General features: G+C 38.5%; 2 protein-coding genes across 3 annotated transcripts; both read right to left on the bottom strand.

The window, feature by feature from the left end:
* Window positions 1–4,161: 4,161 nt before the first annotated feature.
* Window positions 4,162–12,148, bottom strand: LOC136762970 (platelet-derived growth factor receptor-like protein). The gene is made up of 6 exons (XM_066716612.1): window positions 11,749–12,148; window positions 10,731–11,055; window positions 10,198–10,349; window positions 9,178–9,471; window positions 8,789–8,928; window positions 4,162–5,226 (listed from the first exon to the last, which is right to left on the bottom strand). The coding sequence occupies exons 1-6, from the start codon at window positions 11,804–11,806 to the stop codon at window positions 5,011–5,013; spliced, it is 1,185 nt and encodes a 394-aa protein (XP_066572709.1). The 5' UTR covers window positions 11,807–12,148; the 3' UTR covers window positions 4,162–5,010.
* Window positions 12,149–13,096: 948 nt separating this feature from the next.
* Window positions 13,097–22,805, bottom strand: LOC136762969 (cationic amino acid transporter 2). Of its 2 annotated transcripts, none has more exons than XM_066716610.1 (13): window positions 22,642–22,805; window positions 20,957–21,106; window positions 18,684–19,059; window positions 18,140–18,295; window positions 17,880–18,045; window positions 17,408–17,544; window positions 16,913–17,135; window positions 16,271–16,407; window positions 15,915–16,017; window positions 15,461–15,600; window positions 15,029–15,195; window positions 14,471–14,579; window positions 13,097–14,387 (listed from the first exon to the last, which is right to left on the bottom strand). In XM_066716610.1, exons 3-13 carry the CDS (start codon window positions 19,051–19,053, stop codon window positions 14,218–14,220), a joined length of 1,878 nt encoding a protein of 625 aa, XP_066572707.1. In that variant the 5' UTR covers window positions 19,054–19,059; window positions 20,957–21,106; window positions 22,642–22,805; the 3' UTR covers window positions 13,097–14,217. The 2 variants fall into 2 exon arrangements, with proteins under 2 accessions (XP_066572707.1, XP_066572708.1); XM_066716611.1 differs by having other exon boundaries at window positions 20,957–21,075.
* Window positions 22,806–26,251: the final 3,446 nt, after the last annotated feature.

Here is a 26,251-nt window from a genome sequence, read left to right as displayed (position 1 = left end):
ATCTTGCTGAACATTAGTCAGCAACTATGTACGCTGGTAATTTTTCAGTCTCTGAACCTTGGTTGAAAGGTTTCCAGGATCCACCTCCAATAGTACTTTTTGGAATACCTCAAAACTGTATTTCAGATTCTTGGGGTATCTCAGATCCAAGGCATAGGTAAGTCCCAATAGATAGCAGCAGGCTTATAGTGAGGAAAGGTTCCATCACCTAGTATGAAAATAAATCATGTCAAATTAATAAATTATAAATATTATAATATACACTGTATATATACAGTGAGGGAAAAAAAGTATTTGATCCCCTCCTGATTTTGTACGTTTGCCCACTGACAAAGAAATGATCAGTCTATAATTTTAATGGTAGGTGTATTTTAACAGTGAGAGACCAGAAAATCCAGAAAAACGCATTTCAAAAAAGTTATAAATTGATTTGCATGTTAATGAGGGAAATACGTATTTGATCCCCTATCAATCAGCAAGATTTCTGGCTCCCAGCTGTCTTTTATACAGGTAACGAGCTGAGATTAGGAGGACTCTCTTAAAGGGAGTGCTCCTAATCTCAGCTCGTTACCTGTATAAAAGACACCTGTCCACAGAAGCAATCAGTCAATCAGATTTCAAACTCTCCACCATGGCCAAGACCAAAGAGCTGTCCAAGGATGTCAGGGACAAGATTGTAGACCTACACAAGGCTGGAATGGGCTACAAGACCATCGCCAAGCAGCTTGGTGAGAAGGTGACAACAGTTGGTGTGATTATTTGCAAATGGAAGAAACACAAAATAACTGTCAGTCTCCCTCGGTCTGGGGCTCCATGCAAGATCTCACCTTGTGGAGTTTCAATGATCATGAGAACGGTGAGGAATCAGCCCAGAACTACACGGGGGGATCTTGTTAATGATCTCAAGGCAGCTGGCACCATAGTCACCAAGAAAACAATTGGAAACACACTATGCCGTGAAAGACTGAAATCCTGCAGCGCCCGCAAGGCCCCCCTGCTCAAGAAAGCACATGTACAGGCCCGTCTGAAGTTTGCGAATGTACATCTGAATGATTCAGAGGAGAAATGGGTGTTGTGGTCAGATGAGACCAAAATCGAGCTCTTGGGCATCAACTCAACTCGCCGTGTTTGGAGGAGGAGGAATGACCCCAAGAACACCATCCCCACCGTCAAACATGGAGGTGGAAACATTATGCTTTGGGGGTGTTTTTCTGCTAAGGGGACAGGACAACTGCACCGCATCAAAGGGACGATGGACGGGGCCATGTACCGTCAAATCTTGGGTGAGAACCTCCTTCCCTCAGCCAGGGCATTGAAAGTGGATGGGTATTCCAGCATGACAATGACCCAAAACACACAGCCAAGGCAACAAAGGAGTGGCTCAAGAAGAAGCACATTAAGGTCCTGGAGTGGCCTAGCCAGTCTCCAGACCTTAATCCCATAGAAAATCTGTGGAGGGAGCTGAAGGTTCGAGTTGCCAAACGTCAGCCTTGAAACCTTAATGACTTGGAGAGGATCTGCAAAGAGGAGTGGGACAAAATCCCTCCTGAGATGTGTGCAAACCTGGTGGCCAACTACAAGAAACGTCTGACCTCTGTGATTGCCAACAAGGGTTTTGCCACCAAGTACTAAGTCGAAGGGGTCAAATACTTATTTCCCTCATTAACATGCAAATCAATTTATAACTTTTTTGAAATGCGTTTTTCTGGATTTTGTTGTTGTTATTCTGTCTCTCACTGTTAAAATACACCTTCCATTAAAATTATAGACTGATCATTTCTTTGTCAGTGGGCAAACGTACAAAATCAGCAGGGGATCAAATACTTTTTTCCCTCACTGTATCTCATACCGTTTTCTGGAACCTCTCCCAGAGGCCCTCTTTGAAGTAGGCAGGAATTTCTTCCTGGAGTGCCTTCTGCCCGGTGTCGGAGTTCCACCTGTCCCTAACTAGGGTCTTCTCCTTAAGTAGGACCAAGGATGCCTTCAGTGCTGTCACCTATAATACATAATTACAACACAATAATGTCACAGATGACGGAGTCATTGTTCCATTCTTATAAACTTGTACTATTTTAGAGTTTTATTGTTGACAACTACATACATACCTCCTGATCCACTTGAGAGAAGAAAGGGGCTCTTCTTTGGAAGATCTGGAACTGCCTGTGCAGCTTCTCGTGCACCACCTTAAAAGTAAAGACAGTTAATAGTAGAAAAGTACAGTAACAGTCTAGAAATAGAAAGTAAAAATGCTAATCACTCTCTTAGCTGCATCAGACAAAGGGGGGGGGGAAGAACTAATTTGTTGAAGAGCCCATGAGCAGTGGGCTCCTTCCTGGCCTGCAGAGACAGGTCTGCCAACAGAGCTGGGAGGATCCGGCGGACAAAATCTGTTGCCTCTTTGCTGCTCTCCCACCTTGTCTGATTGCCTCCCTGAAAAGCAAAGGTAACACTTTTATGTGAGCCTGGAGTTTTATTGGTTAAAATAGGCATGTCTGCTCCGATTGGCTAGAAGGACTGAAGTTGGTTTGGCACAGTGCATGTTTGACAGTTGGTCTGTTTATCTGGAAGTTCATTGGTTTGTCTGTAAGTTTGTCTGTTCGTCTGGAAGTTTGCATGGAAGTTGGACTGTTTGTCTATTTATATTAATGAACAGCCACATTTATTAATTTCAAAGTTGATAAAGTGTCCTGGATGAATGTACTACTGTATGGCCAAATGTAATGAATTTCCCAATGAACTACCAAATTGACGGACGAACACTTTAGGCACAAACGGCGCTCCATATTAGTCTTCTGGCACTGGAAGAGCGCAGTGGTCTGGAGGGGATGTATGGGGAGACAAGGGTCTGAAGGTAGCTTGGTGCAGTGTGGTCGAGACAGCGGTAGGTGAGGGTCAATGTCTTGAACTGAATGCGCGCCGGTATCGGGAGCCAGTGGAGGGAGCGGAGCAGTGGAATGGCACACTACCAGATTTTAGGGAATCAGGAATTACTGAAACACCATGTGGTGGAAGAAAGTTTTAATCAGTCGGCAATTCTAATCAGAATGTATTATGTGCATGAGAAGAACAGCAGAACACAGAACTCAAAATTATTAAGCAAGTATGAGACTGTTCTTCAAACTTTTCAAGGTAGAACAAAGCTTATATATCCCCTCTGGGACATTTTACAAACAGTGTCTGATTGATCATTTCTAATAACTATAGCAGTGATTTAATTGGCATTCTAAACCAAGCCTTCCCATCTCATCAATATTTTTATTATCATTACTCATGAATAATAATTAATAACCTCTAAATTGCCAGTTGCATTGGAAGGTCATTTGCAGTTAATACGTTGCAAGAAAGGAATGTACGTTGCTGATAATAAAGAAGGGAGTGAGTGATAGAAAAGTTAAAAAAACATATAAAATGCAGGCAATTAAAGTTACTAAAGTAAACTCAAGGGTCACAGCACACAGAAAGTATATTTTTCCTCTACAACCAGAACAGTGAAAAACGATGTCCAAAACTAAAAAAAATATGTATTGTTGTGCTATCAGTAACTTAATAGAATATTGTAATACATGTAAACCCTGGTACTGGAGAGTCCCGATCCACCTAATTTTATAGGTCACCCTAAATCGCCAATTTCTAATTATTGGGGACACACGTGAGTTATTCATCAATTGAGCAACTCAGCCAAGGAATTATTTGACTTGAGAGACTGAAGGTATCAGATTATTGCACCAATGGTTTCTAAAGGACTGAATTTTCCACACCACCTGCTAAACTGATAAGAATGAAATACTTTCAGGTGTTTATAAATTGGTGCTAGAAGGGTTACCTCTAAAACCTGCTGTATAGGGGCTCTCCAGGACCATGGTTGGAGATCACTGCTCTAGAGAGTAAAATTACATATTTGTGGAGCACTATAACATTGAATTAAAATGGGTGATTTATACTGAAAGCATGCAGACTGCTATGAGTATTTGTTGGGCTGGGTGAATAGTTGATTTAAAAAAAAAATACATTAACAATTATATGGCAAACTAAATTGTTAAAGTACCAAATGTGAAAATGGAAAAAAAATAAAAAATAAAAAATGAAGGTCTCAATTTACATGAAGGTCATCAACTTACTACCACAGACTTTAAAAATAAACCTAGGGAAACCATCTTTTAAACATTTTTCATTATTTTATTTTTCTCTTAGTGGAGGTGATGATTTGTACAACTTATTCATTATTAAACATTTTGCAAAATCTTCACACATATGGAACTAGACTTCCTAATGGTTTTGAAATGTAAGGCATTGCAGTTGAGTTATTTTTACCAAAGTTGGTAAACATAGTAATTCTTCCTATTATACCAGTGCATAGATTTTATTTCACCTTTTTTCCACAAAATAAAAAAATAAAGCCACTGTTTTAGGATTGTTGACCACATAACCCTCAATTTCCCCCCCCCCTCTTTTAAACAAATTTAATCTGCTAAATAAACTGTCATGAATTATATGAATTCAGTTTTTGCAAGTTGTTTTCTCATGCATTATTATTTTAATAGAAAGACATGCAAGTAGATTCATGTATATGGGTTTAATATATGTCATACCAGAAGTAAAAAAAGAAGGTTAAATTCCAAACATTTCTTCTATATAATTGAAAAATAGTTGATATATTTAAAAAGAAAATCTGAAAAGAAAATGTTGCAGGCTCCATATATCCATCTTATGATTGTTTTGTTGAGGAGTTTTTTTTATCTTACAAGGTATTGAAGATGCATAGATATAGTGACCATATAATGACCAAGTGAATCTGAATCCATTGAATTAGTTCTTTCATGAACACAGTGTCATTACCAGACAACAGTCTTTTATGCCAGTGCATCTTTTCTGTAGCTTTAACCACGGATCACTGTGCTCCATATATAGTTTACATATACAATATAATATCTAGATTCTAGATGTATAGATACATTGTGTGTGCGTGTCACAGTGAAGGCTGTTGAATCCTCTGGGCCCTGGCAGGTGTTTTCAGTGATGCCTGGCCCTGGCTGTGTGCGCTGGCAGCACTTTGACCGTGGTGGAGATGCTGGCAGAGCCCTCCAGGTTCTGAGCAGTGCAGGTGTAGGTGCCCTGGTCCACAGCTCTCGCCTCGTCCACCAAGAGCACCGTCACAGCCTGCTGTCGGCTCTGCCCCCCCGAGCGCAGTGTGTGTGTGCTGTCCTGAGTGTACAGCGGCCTGCCGATCTGCTTGCACCAAGACAAAGCACAATTGTGTTAGAGCTGCCAAAAGAGTTGTAAAGAGAGTGCGCAGTGGGTTAGGTAAGATGCCGATTTGACCCCCTGTATTATCAGCCACTGTTGAGTCTCAAAGGAAATTGGTAGGGATGCACCAATAAGAAAATTATTGGCCGATACCGATAGCCGATGTTCGTATAACATAATTGGCCGATGCCAATACCGATAACGATGTTTTGACATTTCTGTAAATTTCTACCGTCATAAATTAAATAAAAATGTTGCTTCTGATGAGGCTTCAAATTTCAGCTCATTTTAATTATACAAGTTATTTTTCCATATATTTGAATAAGAAAAGACTTCTACCTCATTCAGACATAGGATAAAAGGCCACCAATTTGACATATGGTGTATTTTTTAGAAATTAAACGTACGCAAGGGGAAACCCGTCTACAAAGCCAATACATTTCTTTCCTGCAATGTAGGTAGTCTATTTTACCACGGATTTGTATGAATGGGGTACAAGTGTTTGTGGCATTTTGTAATTAATGCTGTGGTAATAGTTTCAATAAGAACACATTATCTGCGATTTACAATATAGATTAGTGTATTTAATAACGTACAATATAGGAACTGCATTTGCTCTGAAACAGAGGTAAATTCCGACTTCTCCTCTGAAATCCAGTCTACCACAGTGTATTAAAAGTAGGCACAACAACAATAATCACAACAAATAGAAAACAATTAATTAATATTAGTATAAAATAAAACGCATTCCCTTTCTGTAATTTTAAACTATACAATGCCTGTATATATATACACTCACCTAAAGGATTATTAGGAACACCATACTAATACTGTGTTTGACCCCCTTTCGCCTTCAGAACTGCCTTAATTCTACGTGGCATTGATTCAACAAGGTGCTGAAAGCATTCTTTAGAAATGTTGGCCCATATTGATAGGATAGCATCTTGCAGTTGATGGAGATTTGTGGGATGCACATCCAGGGCACCAAGCTCCCGTTCCACCACATCCCAAAGATGCTCTATTGGGTTGAGATCTGGTGACTGTGGGGGCCAGTTTAGTACAGTGAACTCATTGTCATGTTCAAGAAACCAATTTGAAATGATTCGACCTTTGTGACATGGTGCATTATCCTGCTGGAAGTAGCCATCAGAGGATGGGTACATGGTGGTCATAAAGGGATGGACATGGTCAGAAACAATGTTCAGGTAGGCCGTGGCATTTAAACGATGCCCAGTTGGCACTAAGGGGCCTAAAGTGTGCCAAGAAAACATCCCCCACACCATTACACCACCACCACCAGCCTGCACAGTGGTAACAAGGCATGATGGATCCATGTTCTCATTCTGTTTACGCCAAATTCTGACTCTACCATCTGAATGTCTCAACAGAAATCGAGACTCATCAGACCAGGCAACATTTTTCCAGTCTTCAACTGTCCAATTTTGGTGAGCTTGTGCAAATTGTAGCCTCTTTTTCCTATTTGTAGTGGAGATGAGTGGTACCCGGTGGGGTCTTCTGCTGTTGTAGCCCATCCGCCTCAAGGTTGTACGTGTTGTGGCTTCACAAATGCTTTGCTGCATACCTCGGTTGTAACGAGTGGTTATTTCAGTCAAAGTTGCTCTTCTATCAGCTTGAATCAGTCGGCCCATTCTCCTCTGACCTCTAGCATCAACAAGGCATTTTCGCCCACAGGACTGCCGCATACTGGATGTTTTTCCCTTTTCACACCATTCTTTGTAAACCCTAGAAATGGTTGTGTGTGAAAATCCCAGTAACTGAGCAGATTGCTCACACTGCTGAATGAATGTCTCCACATTTAGTCATCACCTCGGCCTTACTTAAGCACCAACTGAAGGTTTTTCTTCACGAACAAAATCATCTCTGCTTTCTCACAGCTCAGTCTGTTCCTCTTTTCATCGATACTGTGAGATGCAGCGCTAAACAGTCGCTCACTGTCCGTACTGGTGCATGAAGCAGATGTGTGATCTGTGCCAACGCAGGGAAACGTCCTTGATTAGCACTCCAGTATGCAAGTGTGTTCTCATGTCTGGTGATTGAGACTTCTGTGAGGTATGCACCTAATTGTTGCGCTGCTGTTGTCTTTGCTTGGTCTGGTTTGTTCTCCATAATCTCATCAACCATGTCATGCAGAGAAGGTACTCGTGCCCCATCTGTGTCCTTATGTGCTCTTTTCTGCATCGAGTTGTTGTCATCATTATCTCCAGTCTCTGCACTGTGCGCCCGGTCTCCATCAACAGCAGGCCAATCCATCATGTCAATAAGCACATTTCGTGCATGTTGTTTTGCACTTTCAGCAAAGTAATGGTCCTTATATCTCAGATCCAGAAGGATTTGCGATAGAGTAAAGGGGGTCATTATCAATTCTATCAAAGTGTTTATTCACAGCCTCTAATAGCGTGTTTTGGCAGTTTTAACTCTGGTGTCTGTGTCAACCTCCTTGCTTAACAGACGTGTCAGTGCGGTCACGGAGGGAATCACGTCAGCTGCAGATGCACCAGATGTGCTTATATCTCTCGTTAATTGTTCAAATGGGGAGAGAAGTGTGAGCATGTTCTCAATTAGCCCCCACTAGTGTGCGCTGAGTGTTGCGGGCAAATCATAATCTGCGACATAACCAGCTAGTGCGTGTTTCTGTTCGAGCAAACTTTTCATCATTTAAAATGTGCTATTCCACCGTGTTGCAACATCTTGCTGGAGTCTTTTTATTGGCATTCCCAACTGTTTTTGCACATTCTGTAGGTGCGAGTAGGCTAGTTGGGAATTTTTGAAGTGACCTACTATTCGTCTGCCTATAGCCACCACATCTGTGATGCTCCACTGACACAACATGCCATCATTCACTGCCAGCTGAAGTGTGTGCGCCATGGACGGTATGCTGGCTAGACCTCTGTCCTCCATAGCTTTCGCCATGTTTCTCGCATTATCCCTTACCGCTGCATGGACTTCTGATTTATCAGTCTTCCATGTTTCAAACATTTGATCAAATGCTGCATGGATGGCCTCTGCTGTGTGTGAACCGGAAAACTGCTGTGCATGCAGCATCGTTGGTTTTCATGTGTATCAAGTTTGAAGTGTTGACATTTTTTGTTGAACTGCCTCCTCTTGATATTTTAGTAGAACATATATTACAAGTGACAATTCTGTTGTCCTGATCCGAAACTTTGAAATATGTCCCCACAGCCGACATGTTTATTTACTAAGTGTGAAAGCTCTCACCTTATATACAACAAAGCAGCCTGGCACTATATTATCTGTCATTGACATGTGACCGGAGAAAAAAACGTGATGATGCCTTTTCAGACACCACAATCGGTCGCAAGTAATCGGACATTTTAATGTAGTTGACAGATATTCGAGTCGATTATTACATTTTTTGCCTATAATCTGCCGATACCGATTGCTGGCCCATTAATCGGTGCATCCCTAGAAATTGGTGTATTTGATATTAAAGCCAAGAGGTGTTTTGTAATTGTCTAACTTCAAACAGTCTTATAGCTAAATCTGACAATGTTTAAAGAGTTACCTTTTGCCCTGGGTATTCCCAAGTGAAATCAATAGCAACATCAACCTCCCCCTGTACTGAGCAGGTCACCTGTAAATTCTCCCCCATGTGGACCGAGCTGGAGGAGGCCTGGATAACAGGAGATGGTGGAGAGACGGGATCTAACAAAAAAAAAGACCAAACTTTATTAATCTGTATAAAGTTTGTCTCTGTCAGTAATGCCAATCCAATTCATATGTATTGACTAAAAGCATAGTCTTCTAAATCATTGCAAGCATACTATTTTTTTAACTCTTTTCCCTCTTTTGTGACATTACATCTTTTTCATGGTCAGTCTCCAACCCTTTGAGGACTGCATGGGACATTCAAGAAGAAACAGTTCTCCCATTTTCTTTGGACCCATCACTTACAGTTCACATAAATGAGCATGTATTTGGTGGATATCTGGCGAAGGCCCTGGTAGCTTGCCATGCAGTAAAGTGAGCCCGCATGATGAGTTCTTGGCCGATGGATGGTGAAGCCCTTCTTTATGTTGAAGGATATCTCAACCCCGTCCACTTTCACTTCATCAGGGGGAAACTCGCGATGCAGAGTCACCTTGGCCAGCGGGGAAGTCACCTGACAGGGCAGTGTCGTCGGCCGGTTTGTGCGCAGCTGCACTACTTCATAATAGTCTGCTGATGGGACAAACAGCTCCTGGGGATCTGAGCACAAAGGTCAGACGACCTCTTCCCATTATTAGTCACTTTAAAAAGATATATACTTTCTACAATTACAATGTATAATTCTACATCAAAATGTATTTTTAACTGTCAACTTTCAAACAGAGATTGAATTGTTAACTCTGTTGAAGGATTGTATAATATAAAAGTCCCCTAGATGGCAGTGCAACATTGAGTGAATACCAAGGCCTGTGGCATCAAAGCAAAACTCTGATCGGCCGTTACTTTCGTGGTTTCCACTTTGTGACCTTTGCAGTTCTAACAATCACGACTTAATCATTGCAAAATACATTCCCACTTTCATTTTGTACAATAATGAGGTAGCTTCATTCATCAAGCCCAGACGTTCATCCAGAAACCAGCAAAATCAATTGTTTTATCCCAAATCATTTTGTAATCTCATCAACATAAGTAGATGTGAATCACATACACAGAGCAGTGCTATTCATGCCCTGTAAAATAAGTTGAAAAGCGCTGTTCAATTAAGGTTGAAGCAACATGTTTGTAGTATTCTCTTGACAATTTGGGTCATGATTAAGTCTGCCTGCCGACTGCAAATTACAAACCCTTTACATAACGACAGTTTCCACTTAGTAGAACCAAAACCTGACTTCAGGGAGTGGGTTTGTCAATTGTGTTTGGGAGGGATGTGTTTTCTTCACCTGACAATACACACATATGTAAGAACCGCGACGGCGGGTTTGTTACCTGGAAAGAAGACAAAGACTCTGGCGGCTCTGTCGTACTCCCTCCTGCAGTCTGTGCCCTCACAGTACATGGGGTAACAAGTGTACTCTCCAGTGTCCGCCCCCGTGGAGTTCACCAAAATCAGGGAGCCATACTTCTCATGCTGAGTAGTCCTGAGTCAATGAACAAAGAGCAGTTTCATAATTAAACTGCATATAGAATAAAAAAATTGGCATGTCTACTTATCTGTTCTGCCTTAAAGCTCTGCAAAGACAACGTAAGGTAAACTGTGAAATGCCACTTCAATCCTGATCTTTATGCCAGTTTTTGCTAGGTGAATGTAGGACAGTGCAGTGTACCCTACATTTTGTGGGTGAACTGAATGATGTTTACCATGCAGGTGATACCTTCCTTTTTCCGTACTGTCACATTTTCACAAATACATGCCAGCAGAATTATTTTGAACATGTTTTAAACCCGTTGAACTCATTGGCTGTCAAGATTGATGAGTAATAATAATGAAGGCCACTGAACCTCTGCAGGAGAAAGGTTACCTGAGTCTGCCTTCATCCTCTTCCTCCAAGTAGTAAGGGACAGTCCATTGGACAGGTTTGCCCTTGCATCGGAGCTCCAGGGTGTCGCCGGAGTGCACAGTCACAGTATCACCCACTCTCTGGAACTTCCCCCTCTCCAGCACCTGCGTTAGGACTGTCTCAACAGGAAGGGGCGGGGTTGGTTTTGCAGTGGTTTTTTTACGCTTCAGTTTTGTCGTTGGGGCTTTGGCCTTCTTTGCCCCAACCTTTCCAAGTTTAGCTTTCCCTTTTTGTTTTTTCTTTTCTGACGCCTTTGTCTCCATATCTTCATTTTTTTCGCTGTTCCCTAAAAAGGGGGACTAGGTACATTAATTGACAATTGTCGTGTCACAGGTATTTAAGCTCTCAGAGTAACCTGTCATCAGTATCTTAAGATTTTCACAGTTCCTCATACTTTTCACAGAAATCTACAGATATTAAAAATGCTTGAATCTTGTTTGTACAACCTTAAATGAATGAATACTTAGTTGTTTTATGTAAATGCATACATGTACATTGTCCTATAGATAGCACACCTAATTAAGGCAACAGTTAAACTCAACAAAGCACAATAAATCAGTCTCTTTTTTTAAAGTTTTGTCAGACATAAAATACCTTAAATAAATATCTGGACAAAGTTAACAATAAAACAATATTACACCCCATCAAAGGTTGATTTTCCCTTTTTCATAGAATTAAAATGAGATATATAGAATGGAGAATAATATAAATAATACATATTAGAATGCAAATCCATCACCTGCTGTACAATAAACTATTACCAAAGACTGTTAATATCTAAGATATTGATTAAAAAAAATGTTTACAATCCCTGTAAATTTGATTTTAATTGACACTTACACTTGTGTAATATAAATTAAATTAAATAAACATTCAGAGAAAAGGAAAAGGACTTGAAAAAGAAAGCCTTTAATGTCCCTTCTACTGAAGCAATTTAACAGAGTAATACAATGTCTTTTTAAAAGATGAAATAACTCACCGAATTCCAGCAGCAAAACTGTGACAATCAATATGCTGAAAATTAGACCCAGCCTCATGGTTGACAGATTTACACCAACTTTGTGCACCACTTATATTTGCCTTCAAAAGTGGATTTCTATGTTCAGCGCTTAGCCGAAAGCTACAGTGAAAGATTAAAAAAGTTCACAGCAGTTTGTCAGGAGACCCAGCGGGAAAGGAAGTTAGAGGGGGGTACAAGAAAATCAAGCCCTCAGCTGTTTTTTTTTTGTTTTTTTTTTAGTTCAAACCAAATTCCTTTCACAGGAGAGTGACATTAAACCAAAATTCCTCTGGCTCCTTTCAAAGAATCCATTCAAGGCTCAGTCTGCCAATCAAAAGCGAGGAAGTTTGCTCCGCCATCACAAACAGCAGACAGAAGTTTGTACAGGCTGCTGGCTTAATTTACTCCATGAAAAAAATGTAACTAAGCTTAAAATGGGGCATGTTTTTTGTCACAATTAAACCATTTCTGTGTATTAAAATTGCTGGAGCTTTTGAAAAATACCTCACAATAATACAATTTGTTTGTCTACGTTCCATTTTCTTGCAAATTATTGAAACACTTATACACCAGAGATATCAATTTTCCATTCCTAATGTAATTTAACTGTGATTTGTGTAAATATACCTGCATACTGTTCCTGAACCAAATTTGTTACATTTGTCACACTGCTTTTGACTCTTGCCTTTTCAGTATACTTTACTTTTTGTAATATTTTATCTTATTTATTTTGATTAAATAAATGCACTTGGTTCGAATGTTATCTAATTCTCATGTGTTCATTTGCATGGCAATATCATACAGAGTTTATCAGTAGCTATAAATATAAACTGATATGAAGTGTTTTCCAAACTTTGATCCTGCTATTACATACCGCATATTTCTTGATAATTTTGCATTGGCACCCTCCTACTGATAATATGCAGTATTCATTGTGGAGCTATATCAATCTGTGTCTGAGCTACAGTTTTTGACAGATGTATTATGAGTCCAAAATGTGCCAAAATTCCTTGAGACTACATGGCTAAGCTGTGATTAATAGAAGGTAAGTACACATGAATGGGAACATTGTTCTCCAGGACCTTATAGCATCTAAACTAGTGCCTGGTTGTACCAAGTAGATTCCTAGATTAAGTTGACTTTCTAATACACCACATAAAACCATATGCTATTCTACTTATAATATTCTGACCCTGGGTATAGTGTGACTCCTTCACTGAAGAAAACCTGGTATTGAGATTTTGTAATAACATCAAGTAAGAGAGTTATGTGTGCAACTGGGTATAAGTATTCATAGCCCACAAAAATACAATGTAAACAGTTGTAATATGTTGTTATTATTTTTATTGAGGCATTAGTTAGTCTAATTGATATAAGAAAAAAATATTTTTCAAGATGTGTTGAAAACTGGAAAGGTTAGAGACCCACAAAGTGAATATATTTTGTTGCATTATCTGAATAGAATTAAATAAAATCTTGATTAGTTTCCAGATATAAAAGGAAAACATTTTTAATGTATGATACATTAACTGGGGTTGCTAGGCTTAGTTGGCTCAGTAGTTTAGAGTAATGGTGGAAATAACACAAGTGTGTTTATCCCACAAAACCAGACGCATTGAAATGTATTGATTATTTTCACATATATGGATAATATTGTGATTCTGAAATAATCGTTTTTACAAAGGGAATGTAATGTAAAAAGCTTTAAAACTAGATCAAAATTGTGTATTCCACAGGTTGATTTAATATATTATTAGTTTAATCTTTTCTTTCAAACATTGTATATTTTTTTTAACTTAAATGTATATATTTGTGATTAAACCCCTCCTATTTACTATATTTAACCCCCCCCCCCATCAAATTCTTTGGTGTAAATATCCATATTTTTTAACAATTAGCAAGTCTATCCTTTGTGCTCTGATGCAGTTAGTATCTTTGCCCTAATTAAGATCTGAAACAGCACTGCATGTGCCTGACTACACTGCATGTTCTCAGCCCTGATCAAAATGTGTCACTGATGCTGTAAAAGCATGTGATACAAAAACAAAACATAAGTGCTATGCATTATTCCCCTGCTTTCATATATATATATATATATATATGTATATATATATATCATTATCTACTGCAGTTTATGTTTTTTCAAACATTATAAAACATCTACAGTTCTATAAATATACAGACATTTTTTCATTAGTTGTAAACATTGTTAAGATCCCTCCAATAAACCCAGTATAAAAATCCATTTCACATTTGCTTACAAATTCACAGTGCAATGTATATCCTAGTTTGCTTTTTTTGTTTGAATGTACGGTGAATGTAGTTTTCATTATCAATGTCATTTTCAAACACCTCACTGTGGTTTTCCGAAAACTGTAATTTCAATTTTGAGTTTTTAAAGCTTATGTGAAAGGGGAAGAAGTCTCCACAGCTGCCTCTTCATCTTCATCAAGAAACATGGGCTTTCTGATTCCCATCCTCATCTGGTTCAGGAGCCTTCACACAATCTCCCTCCATTGTGCTGTCAATAGTCTGAATAACGATCTGATTCTGTGGCATACGGAGCCGTTTCCTCTGGACGCTGTGCCGGACACCATAGCTGAAATAGATCAGGAAGCCTGCAAGGCAAGAGCAGGCGTTTGAAGGTGCACACTAAGGAATAATCTCCAATGTCATTAATTTACTACTTTATTATTCTTACCCACTGCCATCCACACAGCGTAGCGGATCCAGGTGTCTGGTCCTAACTGAATCATCAGGTAAATGTTCACAAAGACACTCACCACAGGGAGCAGTGGCAAGAAGGGAACCTGCAGCGATTGCAGAACGATATTTGTGTGACACTGGTGAAAGCACAGAGATCTAACAGCTAACACAATTGACCAGTTTAATCAGAAGTTATAAATCCAGAATAGAGCTCCAAATGCTTATCGCTTAAACAAAGCTGTTGTATTACATGTATTAAATGTATGTATTACATTTAAGGTAGATGGCAGGAAAATGTCTGTACTTTTTGTAATTCCTGTTAATCTCATTAGTGTTTTTACAATGGCTCATCATGAAATAGGTTTATTTTATAAAGGATACAAACAGTTTTATATACTTTATGAACCTATTGTTTAAAAAATATTCCTTCTGGGCAACATGGTAGATTGGAACTCAAGATTGGAGTTACTATTTGTTAAACTTCTGAGCCAGAAAGTATCGTCAGGTCAATTATTTGTAAAGAAACTCCAGCATCCTTAGTATGCTTCCTTACCATGAATGCAGCTTTGGTTTTACACTGGGGCTGTCTCCAAATGATCACGACAATAATTGTAATTATCACAAGGATTATAACCAAACAAGCCAGGCTCCATGCTTCCCTTTGGAGTAAGGATGGCATCCCTTTTGTCAATAAGACACTCAAAAGAATTACCAAGAGAACTGAAAAGAAGAAATAGTAAAAAAAATTCCCTTAGGTTGCATATTATGTATTATGTACGTCAAGTAAAATGGTTTGTTAATGTGCTAATTTTGAGTACAGCTGTTCGTTGAAATGATTCTTTTTTAAATTATTTATTAATTTAAAAACAACACAATCCATAGATTTGAAGCATAATATGAAGACACCGGTAGTTCTATATTAGTGATTTTGTAGAAGGCACAGCAAAATAATCAGTTTAAGTAGTATGTATATTTTTTAAGTTACCTATTAATAGTGCACAGCTGGACACAATGGTTGAGGTCTTTGCGGTCGGGTTGGAAGGTGGATTTAGAAAGGCAAACTTGGAGCTGCTTTCTGGTTTCTGGATGTCGTCTGAATTGTCTTCATTTGAATCTGGCTGGTACCTAAATGGAGAGGGTGAAATTAATAATATTATTATCATGCTGATGATTTTGATGATGATAAAAAGATCAGGAAGGTGTTCTGATTAAATTATAATTATTTATCAGAAAGTCTGGTCTTACCTGTAAGTATTATAAGCAAATATTCCTGCTAGTCTTAGATCATAATTTCAACTTATTATTCAACAATTATTGGACACTACATTGTTCAGTTATTTGATTGAAACATTGTCCATGAATTCCTCTCATATTATTTAAATGTTCTTTGAATGATTTTTTCACTCACTATAATAAGGAAACGTTTATGGTAGGTTTACCTCAGGATGAGAATGCAAAGAGCCACCAGAGTATACGCAAAGAGAGTGCCAATGGACATCATGTCAACCAGTGCTTTCAGGTCAAATAGAAGGGCCATGATAGCTGGAAAATTGATTGGATATACATTTACTTCAGCATGAGAATTGCAACATTAACATGTACTTAAGAAAGCAATGACCTACTGAAAACACTCATCTGAGAACTAAACCAACTGTTTATTTGTTTTATATACCACATGTGTCTGTACTTATAAAAATGTGGACCTTGGAGTTTGAGTTTAAATCCCCACTGTCACTCATACATTCTTACATGTTTTAAGCAGCTAAGACTCCATGAGGAGATTCAAGTTCCTTACCTGCCACAGTCCCAGATGCGAGTGTGGCTACAACAGGACTCTGGCGTGAACTGACCTTACGCAGAGTTTTGAAGAGCAGCCCATCTCTTGCCATAGCAAAAATGACCCTAGGCATGGGAAACATGGAGCCCAGGAGACTGCAGAATAAAGCAATATGCAAAAGTGTTAATGGATTCTTTTGAAAGATCTGCTGCCATATATATATTTCTTTTAATGCAGACCTAAAGATTAATGATTTTCAAAGTACCACACTATACTTTACTGTACTATATGTAAGTGCAGGAAACAAATTTTATAAAAGCCCAACAGCTCTAGAGCAGTGGTTCCCAAACTTTTCGACCCAAGTCCCCCTTTGTTGCCCAAAATGTACCCCCACCGGAAAGTAGCTCACGGCAAAATTGCATGAGAGTGGGGGGGTGGGAGGGAGACTGATCGCTTACATCCGCCATTACATTTTATTTTGCACGCACCACTTGGGGTCAGCCCGTGCACCCATGGGGGTGCACCACAGTTTGGAAACCGCTCCTCTACAGAAATGCAGATTTAAGTATCTACTTCAATCAACCCCAATTGTCCATAATCCCCATAATATATCCCTCATTCCTTTCACTTTAAATAATGTCCTGCTCCTAAAGTCCATACCTGGTAGAGAGAGCACACAGAGAGCCCACAGCCACAACATACTTGGCTGCATTCCACCCTATGTATGTGAAGGCCACAGGCAGGGGACTATGGACGTTGAGTAAGTAGTAAGGCATCATGAGGGTCAGTGCAGCTGAGACACCAAAATAGGCCAGGAAGCAGATCAACAGGGAGATGACAATTCCCAGAGGAATGGACTTCTGAGGGTTCTTCACTTCCTCCCCTAAAGGAGCAATGGGCAGTTACCCCACAGACACGCAATTCCCCAAAAAACACGATGACTTCAAGTCATATGCTGATATATAATGTTGATTGGTTATGAAGTGCATATTTTAACTAAGAACTCAAATATCTAAGCCACATTTTGCTTTTTATCTTTTTTATCTTTTGTCATTAAATAGAAAAAGGTATCCTTTCACAAGAACAAATGCCCCTCTGAAAATGTAAGGTTAAATATGATTTTGTTTAAGGTGAATTTGACATTAAAATTCCTACCTGTGGTTGCAATGCAGTCAAATCCCACAAAAGCATAGAAACAGGTTGCAGCGCCTGCTACCGTTCCTTCAAATCCATACGGAAAAAATCCCCCAATCCCAAACTCACTCGTCACATTGGCAGCAGAAGACAGGTTTCTGAAAGTCACACAGAATAAATCGGCTACCTTTCAGAAGTTACAGTTATAGCTGAATCAGGACTTTCCAGCCTATAATCCCTAAACACAATTCTACTGAATGGTACAATGATTTATTTAAAAAAATAACTATTCCAATTTAAATAAGTAAGGTGCTGTGCTGGAAACAGTTGATCATAATTAAATGGAAATTATATGTAGTATGATTCATAGCAATCATTTGAGAAGGTATCAAAGGAAATATATCCAATCACTCATTAGGAAACAGTGTCACCTCCTTAATGGTTGTGCATCGTTCAATTATAATGACTTGTGTTAAAAGAGTGGAAGACATACTCAGCCTGTGCTGTAGCATTCAGAATTGTTTCTTCACTGATGTACCAGTTGTCAAGATTGCCTTTGATGAATCCAGAAATAATGACAAACAACAGTACCAGAATATTAATCCCTGTGAAAACCTTATTGACTGTTGTTGACTCTTTTACTCCAAATGCAAGGAGTCCTGTTTTGGGCAGAAAAGAAAGAATATGTTGGAATTAGTGTCTTGTAGAATCAAGTGAACTTAACCGTCCCCTCACCCCCAACAAGTCACTTACCTGCTAGCAGCATGATCAGACCGGCTGCAAAAAAATCAGGGTAAGCAGCAAGGCCAGGCAATCCCATGGCTGCATGTTTGCCTAAATAATTAGCAATCACATTGCCTATGAGGTCATCAAATGTCCCACTCCATGCTCTAGCCACACTTGAGGTACCTGAGGAAGAAATATTCAAAAAGTTGTATTCCAATAATTAGATGGTAATGGGCACTCCTCTATAATTTACTGTAAAAAGGCATAACATATCTTACTTTAATGTAGTAGATACAAAATTTAAAGGTTTGATTTTACATTTATTTTTCAAGTATTTCTAAAAGGTCGACTAAATCTGTTTGTTCATCCTTCAACTGTTCCTGGTGAATGTAATATGCTCATGCAATCACAATTCTTTTCAACACTGTTGTACTAAAATATGGATATTATTAAATACTCCCCCCCAAATAAACAATAGTTTCTGAGTAATTGGTATAAACTTTTGTAAGCCCTGCCAGTCTTTATTGTGTTGTTTAGTCCTCGACTGTGAAAAAACAAACAGTCTGCTTGCCTATCACATAGGAGAGCAATAAATTCCAGCCAGTGATGAAGGCCCACACTTCTCCAACTGTCACGTAGCTGTACAAGTAAGCAGAACCCGTCTTGGGGACCCTGGCACCGAACTCCGCATAGCACAGCCCAGCGAAGATGGAGGCAAGGGCCGCGACAAAGAAGGAGATGATGATGCTCGGTCCAGCGACTGCCCTGGCCACTTCTCCAGACAGAACGTACACTCCTGCTCCCAGCGTGCTGCCCACCCCCAGTGCCACCAAGTCGAGGGTGGTCAGACAGCGGCGGAAGTTGGACACCTCGCCTTCGGGGTCCAGGGGCTTCCTGCGAGCGAGGCCTCGGATGAATGAGACCACTTTGTCACACGCCATTGTGTCCTGGGAACATGCATTGGGAAATCAACATGTTGTAAAGTTGATGAATAAGACAACATGGTAAGAGCCCTCTCAATATTCCTGTTTAAGAATTGAAACATATCGCCTACCTGGCTTCACTATATGTATTCAGTTTCACTGCATCTACCCTTGCCTAAAATAACTAAATGGGTTGACATAGCTCTCCTGAGGAATTGAACTTGATCACCCATGACAAATGGTCTTATCCTGAAAACACCAGAATACCAGCTTTCGCAAATATTCAATCTTTTTACTCTTATTTTCTTTATCAACTTACCAGCAGTTTGGCAATCCTGATCAGAGTAGTTCCAGGGAGAAAACAATGTAATACTGTGTCTAAAAACCGAAGACGAATTTCTTTTATGCCCCTTTACAAAGCAAACAATGTTATTTGCTTTCTGATATATTAATGCTGAGGACATTAGTTTTCATCAGCAAATGATTAAGGCGAGCCCTCCAAAAGGAAAACTTTACACATGTACATTTAATTTTTTTATTGTAGTGAAAGGTCACTTTAACATTAATCATTATATAACCATGTCCTACTTCCTTATCCAGTGAAATGTAGGTGAGCACAGAAGGAGTGAAGAATATTGGTTTTGAGAGAACTTAATGAATGGACAGCATGCATGTTGAACAGACGAGAATTAAAAAGTACTTCAAGGAGGAGGCTTAAGGATCATGCTACTTTATAGAGCAAGGACTCTCCAAGATACTCATGTTTATGGAGATATAATAAATATTTTAACTATAACTTATTAAGTCACTCTCTGTATTTATATTTCATTTCCAGTACAAGAAAACTAAGAGGGCATTATAATGAGGTAAATAATCTGAGAAACTGCTGCATGGTGTTTGTTGGTTAAATTTAATTGAGAGCACCCAGAGGAGTTCAGAGGATGGCTAAAGCAAAAGGCTGGAGGAAAAGCTATCTTTAAGGAATAATAACGCGGGGTGATACGTGGGTGGTATTCAGGCAGGTTGTAATTTATAAAGTTGTATATTTTGTTTCTTTACAAAGCATGATATATGTATTATATGCCGCCATACTAAAATTATACGAGTGAGAAAAAATCATCAGGCTACTGAGTTTGAACCTTAAACATGTGATTTAACATGATATGATAAACCTTGGTCTCTGAATTACAGTTAGGCAACAGAACAATGTGGAAGGAATAATGTACCCGTCTTTTATACATTTTCAACAGGCTCAAAATTTTTAATTGTTCTATTCTACCACCATTATGTATTCCACCTATAGTAATGAGACTTAATAGAGATTGCACTTCAGCACTTTCTGTACACCAGCTAATGATTCTGAGAAAATCTTTACCTTCATCCATATCAAGCACTTTTGCTATTTGCTTTGGTTTGCATTATCTTTGCTAACTTGGCACACTGTAGATAGGAGAACTAATCATACACACTTGACTGCATTTTAACAAGTTTCAGGATTATAACATGCTAGATATGACACTAGGAAAAGGTGTTGCAATATGTCAAACATTAAGAGTATTGTCAACGACATTTAACTAAGTATTTTAAACTTCTCGCTAATAATATACACCAATTTAAAATGTATAATAATTTTAAATAGCTTTAAATAGTATTTATCCAAACATCAAACACTTTTGTAGAAGTGGAAAGACTAACTGATTTATAATTCAGTCAATTAAATCTACACATTTTATCAATTACATGTTTTTGGTTATGCTCAAATATGTAACACGATTGAATTAAAAAATGTCTGTAATTGTAATTTAATACACATAAGCATAAATCATATTTAATTTTAGCAAACCTGCAAGAACAGACTCACATATTGCCAGCTTTGAATAACAGTTCTAAAATGTCTCTCTTTACAGCCCATGCAGCTCACCTGCTATCCTGAGATCTTGGTTCTGAGCGGTTGATAGTATTCTCTCTGTTTCACAATGTCTCTGCAGTAAAGTTGTTCATAGTCCATTCCTTGGTTCCATGTTGTTTGCTTTCACATTTCTGAAATTCACACACCATATTCTTGATAGACCTGTGACATTTAAGATGTGTATGTTACTACAGAATTTCATAAAGTACAACTTGAGTGGACCATTTAACTATTAGAATGGTATGTTTCGGTACGTTTGTTTGTATAAATATACATAGAAAACCCACACATCATAAGTAGCAAGGAACAAAATATAAATGGTTTTGATACTTTGTGCTGGCATGTTTTTGCTTTTTGAGGCAAACCCTGTGTTTCTATCTATTTATGCACTTATCTGATAAGCCAAATCCATAGATCCTACCCTCAGATTACTATTTTGAAGTAAATGTGTACAGTACTGCCTGTTGGAGTACCTGTTCTGCTTTGTCACAGGGACTGAAATAGCACCACTGATAGGCATCTAAGATAAGGTGTGAAAAAGTTAAGCACAGCATGTGATGAACTATACAGTACACCCATTTGGAGACTAATAAAGTCTAATAAAATCTGTGGCGATATTGAAACTTGGTGCAGGTTTTTCAGTGAGGAAGGAGCTTCTGGATTCCCCTGGGTGGGTGTTAGGCTGTTGCGGGTCGTGCGTTGCCCTCTGCTCAACTGGCAGTTGAACGGGTTAACGAGAGCACCGTTATTAAAGTGTGGTGACAAAGCCGCTTTAGCCTCTCAGGAGAGCTGGGCAGCCTGCACACACTCGCCCCTTTGTGAAATCACACATTGTGGCCTCAAGAAGGGATTTTCATTCCTTTTAATCTCTCCTGCTGGGTGCCTCATCAGCTTGAAGCAGCCTTGTACATTGCACCAACTGCGACTTGTCTGCACTGGCTGAGGATAGCTGTAGAGGTTTACCTTTTTGTTCAACAATACATGAAAACAATACTCATGAATGTACTAATTGTAATGATCTTTTATTTACTATTAGGTGTCCAGTGAGGAATTTGGAATAACTTAAAAAAAAAAAAGCCTTATAGTGGTGTAATTAATGAAACCTTTAACACAGTACAACAGAACCTTTCTCATATATCAAGGTTAGGTTTATTTCTAATTAAACTTATGCTTGTGATTTTGCAACACTCAACATCAGAGGAGTGTGTCTGTTAGTATTTTATTTTTATTTTTTCAGTTCTACAGAAGATACGAAAATATGATAAACTACAAAAATGCTCCATATTCCATATTTTATCAAAATGTGTAACTATTTCCACAGTTTAACAATAATGAAATAATACATTGAAACATGTTACATTTTCTTGTAAGTATATCCTCATGTATTTATTTACAATTTGATAAACACAAAACCATATGCACCACAAACATTTTGAGAGACCTATTTATTTCTTAATCAAGTCTTATGTAATTGTTGCCAATAAGCCCATTGTTAAGCATATTGTATAAAATTGAGTGGTACACAATGTGTACAAACTGTTGTTACAGTAATTACATGACTACATTTAACATTGAAAGTGGAACAATGTAAAATATTGAAGATTACAGAAAAAAAAGTTTTTCCATCTACGCTAATCAACAACACCAACAAAAAAAACAAGGAGCAGAAGAACGAAAAGAAAAATTAGAAGAATTACCTTAAAAATTAAATCCATCCTGTCGACTAGTTCTTCTCCTTGAAGTAGATGGAGTAAACAGTCTGCTTCTGTTTACTCCAATGCAGCAAGATTATTTTACTACAATATATAGACCAGCCCCTCACATTGCTATCCCTGCCCACTCTATGGGATTAATGACAAAGTGCCCCTTTCTTACACCAGCTTCTGAATCACACCATAATGTGTTTATTATTCCCAAGAAGGAAACCAATTAAATACTCTGGGAGAAACTGTACTTTGTTCTATTTCAATTATGATTATATTAAATATAATTAAATAAAACTCGCCCACAAATCTTCACTCATTAAACAGTTAATAGACTGCAGAGAATGTGTGTGGGATTGTCATATGATCATTTTCTTACAGGATAAAAACTGTAGCAAGCTAGAACTGGAGAAAGGCAGCAAACATGAAAAGAAAATGAAAAAAACATTAACAAAACAAATAAATAATTAATAGAACATGCGGCTTACTCATGAAAATCATTTTGAGAAGTTAATATTTAAAGATGTATACTTGTAAGAATGTCCATCCATCCATCCATCTTCGAAACCACTTATCCTGGTGAGGGTCGCGGGGAAGCCGGAGCCGATCCCTGCAGGCATTGGGCGCAAGGCAGGAATACACCCAGGACAGGATGCCAGGCCATCGCTGTTACCAAATGCTTCCAATTGGCAAAATGAAATAAGTACAGTATAAATCTGTGCATGTTATAATAATAATATAATAATTATAATTATTATTTTATATAGCGCCTTTCATGGCCCGATATCTCAAGGTGCTTTACAATAAAACACTAAAGCCCAGCACATTACATCATAAATACACATAATTTAATATAATACACTGAACAAGATTAAAAGCAAAGTTATAAAAGTAGATTTAAGACAGGATTTAAATGTGCTGACAGTCTTGCATGATCTAATATGGACTGGGAGATACGAAGGGTACAAAGTCTGGTTTTGTGAACTGTAAGAAGATCAGAGTCCAAGGAGTGCAAATGGAGCACAAAAACAGTTTGCTGATGTAGTCAGGAACCAAGCAGTCAAGGCAATGCATGTGAGCTAGCAGTATTTTAAACTGTATTCTGAAATCCACAGGAGAGATATGCTTGTTCATCCTATTTTTTGTCAGGATCTGAGGAGCCGAATTCAGGAGTCACGGCAACCTCTTAAGAACTAGCAAGCACTGTGTTACAATAATCGAGCCTTAGAAAAGATCAGTGTCTGCATTATTTTATTATTATTATTCTATTTCATGGCAGACACCTTTATCCAGGGCAATATAACAGCAATACAAAAGTGCAATAATACAGTATAAAATTACAGATAATAATACAATTACGGGTTACAAAATTACACAAGTGCATAGATAAATATACAGTTAATTTAAAAAAGCAGTATGATGAAAACGTTATATAAAGTGCAAAGTTACAGGGGAATAAACCACTAAGTTAGAGGTACTGTCTGAAGAGATGTGTCTTGAGTAATCGCCGGAAGTTGGTCAAGGACTCTGCTGTTCTGACTTCAGTGGGAAGTTCGTTCCAGGGCCCAAGGATGAAAAGGAGCGGCTCTGGAGGAAGAGGAGTGAGGAGGAGACAAGGTAAATCTTCTGGCGCAGGAGGATTGGAGAGGTCTGGAGGGGATGTACGGAGTGATGAGGGTCTGAATCAGGTCCTCTGTGTCAGCCTGGTTGAGACATGAATGGATGTGAGAAATGTTTTGCGCGTGAAAATAGGACACCTTCACAACCCTGCCAACATGATCCTCGAAGGCCGGACTCAACGATCGCATCAAGATTCCTGACCTGAGCGCTTGGACTGAGTTCAGATGTAGACAATTTGGTTGCATATATTTTTTCACATCATCTAAGCAGTGTGCCATTGTAGATAGTGCTTAATCAATGTCAGATTTAGTGTGAACATACATTTGAGTGTCATCAGCATAGAAATAAAAACTGATACCATATTTACAAAGAATTTGATAAACATATAAATAATCAAAACAATGGGACCTAGTTATGAAAAAATCAAGATGTCAAGATGATTGTTTGGTATCCTATTTCTTTATTGACGAATGAGTAATATGTTTGATCTGTTCTTGCTAATGGTAATGAGATTAAATAATGTTAAATCAACATTATAATTATTGGGGAATGTAGTTACCATTACTAGATTATACTAATGAGCAAAGTGTAGTGCTTTTTTGTTGTATTGTGATACTATTGTATGAAGCAGTGGTTTTCATTTCCAGTCCTCGCATACCCTGTATCTGCTGGGTTTTGTTCCAACTGATTTCTTAATTAATTGAAGCTCTAATTAAACTAATAACAAGCTTCTTTTAAGAACCATGCTATTGTCCTCAACTCTTAAACAGGTTAAAATATTTAAGATAAGGGCTCAATTAAGTAACTGACACCTCAGCAGGAACAAAAACCAGCAGACACGGGGGTATGCCAGGACAGGCTTTGAAAACCACTGGAATAGAGGAACGTATTGTCATGAAGCTAAAGGTGCACACCCCTACGGAGAACCGAACCCGGCAGGATGCCAGGTGTGACCAACTTTGCTGAGGAGGAGCAGTGACCAATTTGAACAAATTGTTTTATGTCAGGTAGTCATTTAAACCACTACAAAAGTAAGATGGTTTGGTCAACTGTATCAAAGGTTGCACTGAAATTGCATTTGAAGTTGCAATAAAATGAAGTTACCACTAGAGGGTAGACCTCAGTATTTGATTTCAACTGGCAAAAACGGATATCATGAGCTAAAAATCTGCCATTCTAGAGGAGACATAGTTTAAAAGGGACTATTGTTGTATTAAATAAATAAATAATGTTGTAAATGTATGTTTTATTATTCTTAAATTATATTGAGTTCTACCAGCAGTGAACAATTATACAGAACATAACATATTGAACAATAGAAATTCTCCAAATTCAGATTACAGTTCTTAACATTTGAATTAGTCCTGATAGAAACTGAAAGAAAAATATGTAATTACAGTAAATCCTTGCACATTCATAAGGAATTAGGTATATCTAGTTAAGTTGTCATGTTGCTTAAACACACTGTACAACAAAATAAACCAACACAAACTAGAAAAGCTGGCCTCAGGATAATGAAATATTGTGGGTCACCGGAAACAGGCTGGAAATGACGACAGAAAACACTCTGAAATACTATGCAGACTTCCAATTGTGGAAGCTATTCCTGGGTGCTGAGTCATCCTAGTCCTTCAAGTCTGAGTTGTGCTTGTGGGTGGCAGAGAGGGGCAGAAGCAGAGCGATTTCTGTGAAGGTGTCCCACCCTCTCTCCTGTCTCTGCGCTCTCTGCTATGCCATTTCATTCCACAGCCTGTTACTGGAAGGGCTGCTGCACGACAGGAATAGAACGGAATTCGGAGATGCCAACAGAGTGAGTTATGCATCAGCTCTCACAGTTGCTGTGAAGTAATCTGTGTGTCCAACTCATGTTGACTGCAATGTTGTGCTTTTTAAGAGGGAAAACACATTTCTAATGGTCCAAACACTGAAGAGAAATGTAGCGATTTTCTTTAGAAACTTCAATTTGACACTTTCGCCCCATTTC

Source organism: Amia ocellicauda, chromosome 11, assembly GCF_036373705.1.
Source record: "Amia ocellicauda isolate fAmiCal2 chromosome 11, fAmiCal2.hap1, whole genome shotgun sequence".
NCBI lineage: Eukaryota > Metazoa > Chordata > Actinopteri > Amiiformes > Amiidae > Amia > Amia ocellicauda.
The sequence above is the reverse complement of the archived record's forward strand: the minus strand, read 5'-3'. Positions and strand labels throughout refer to the sequence as shown.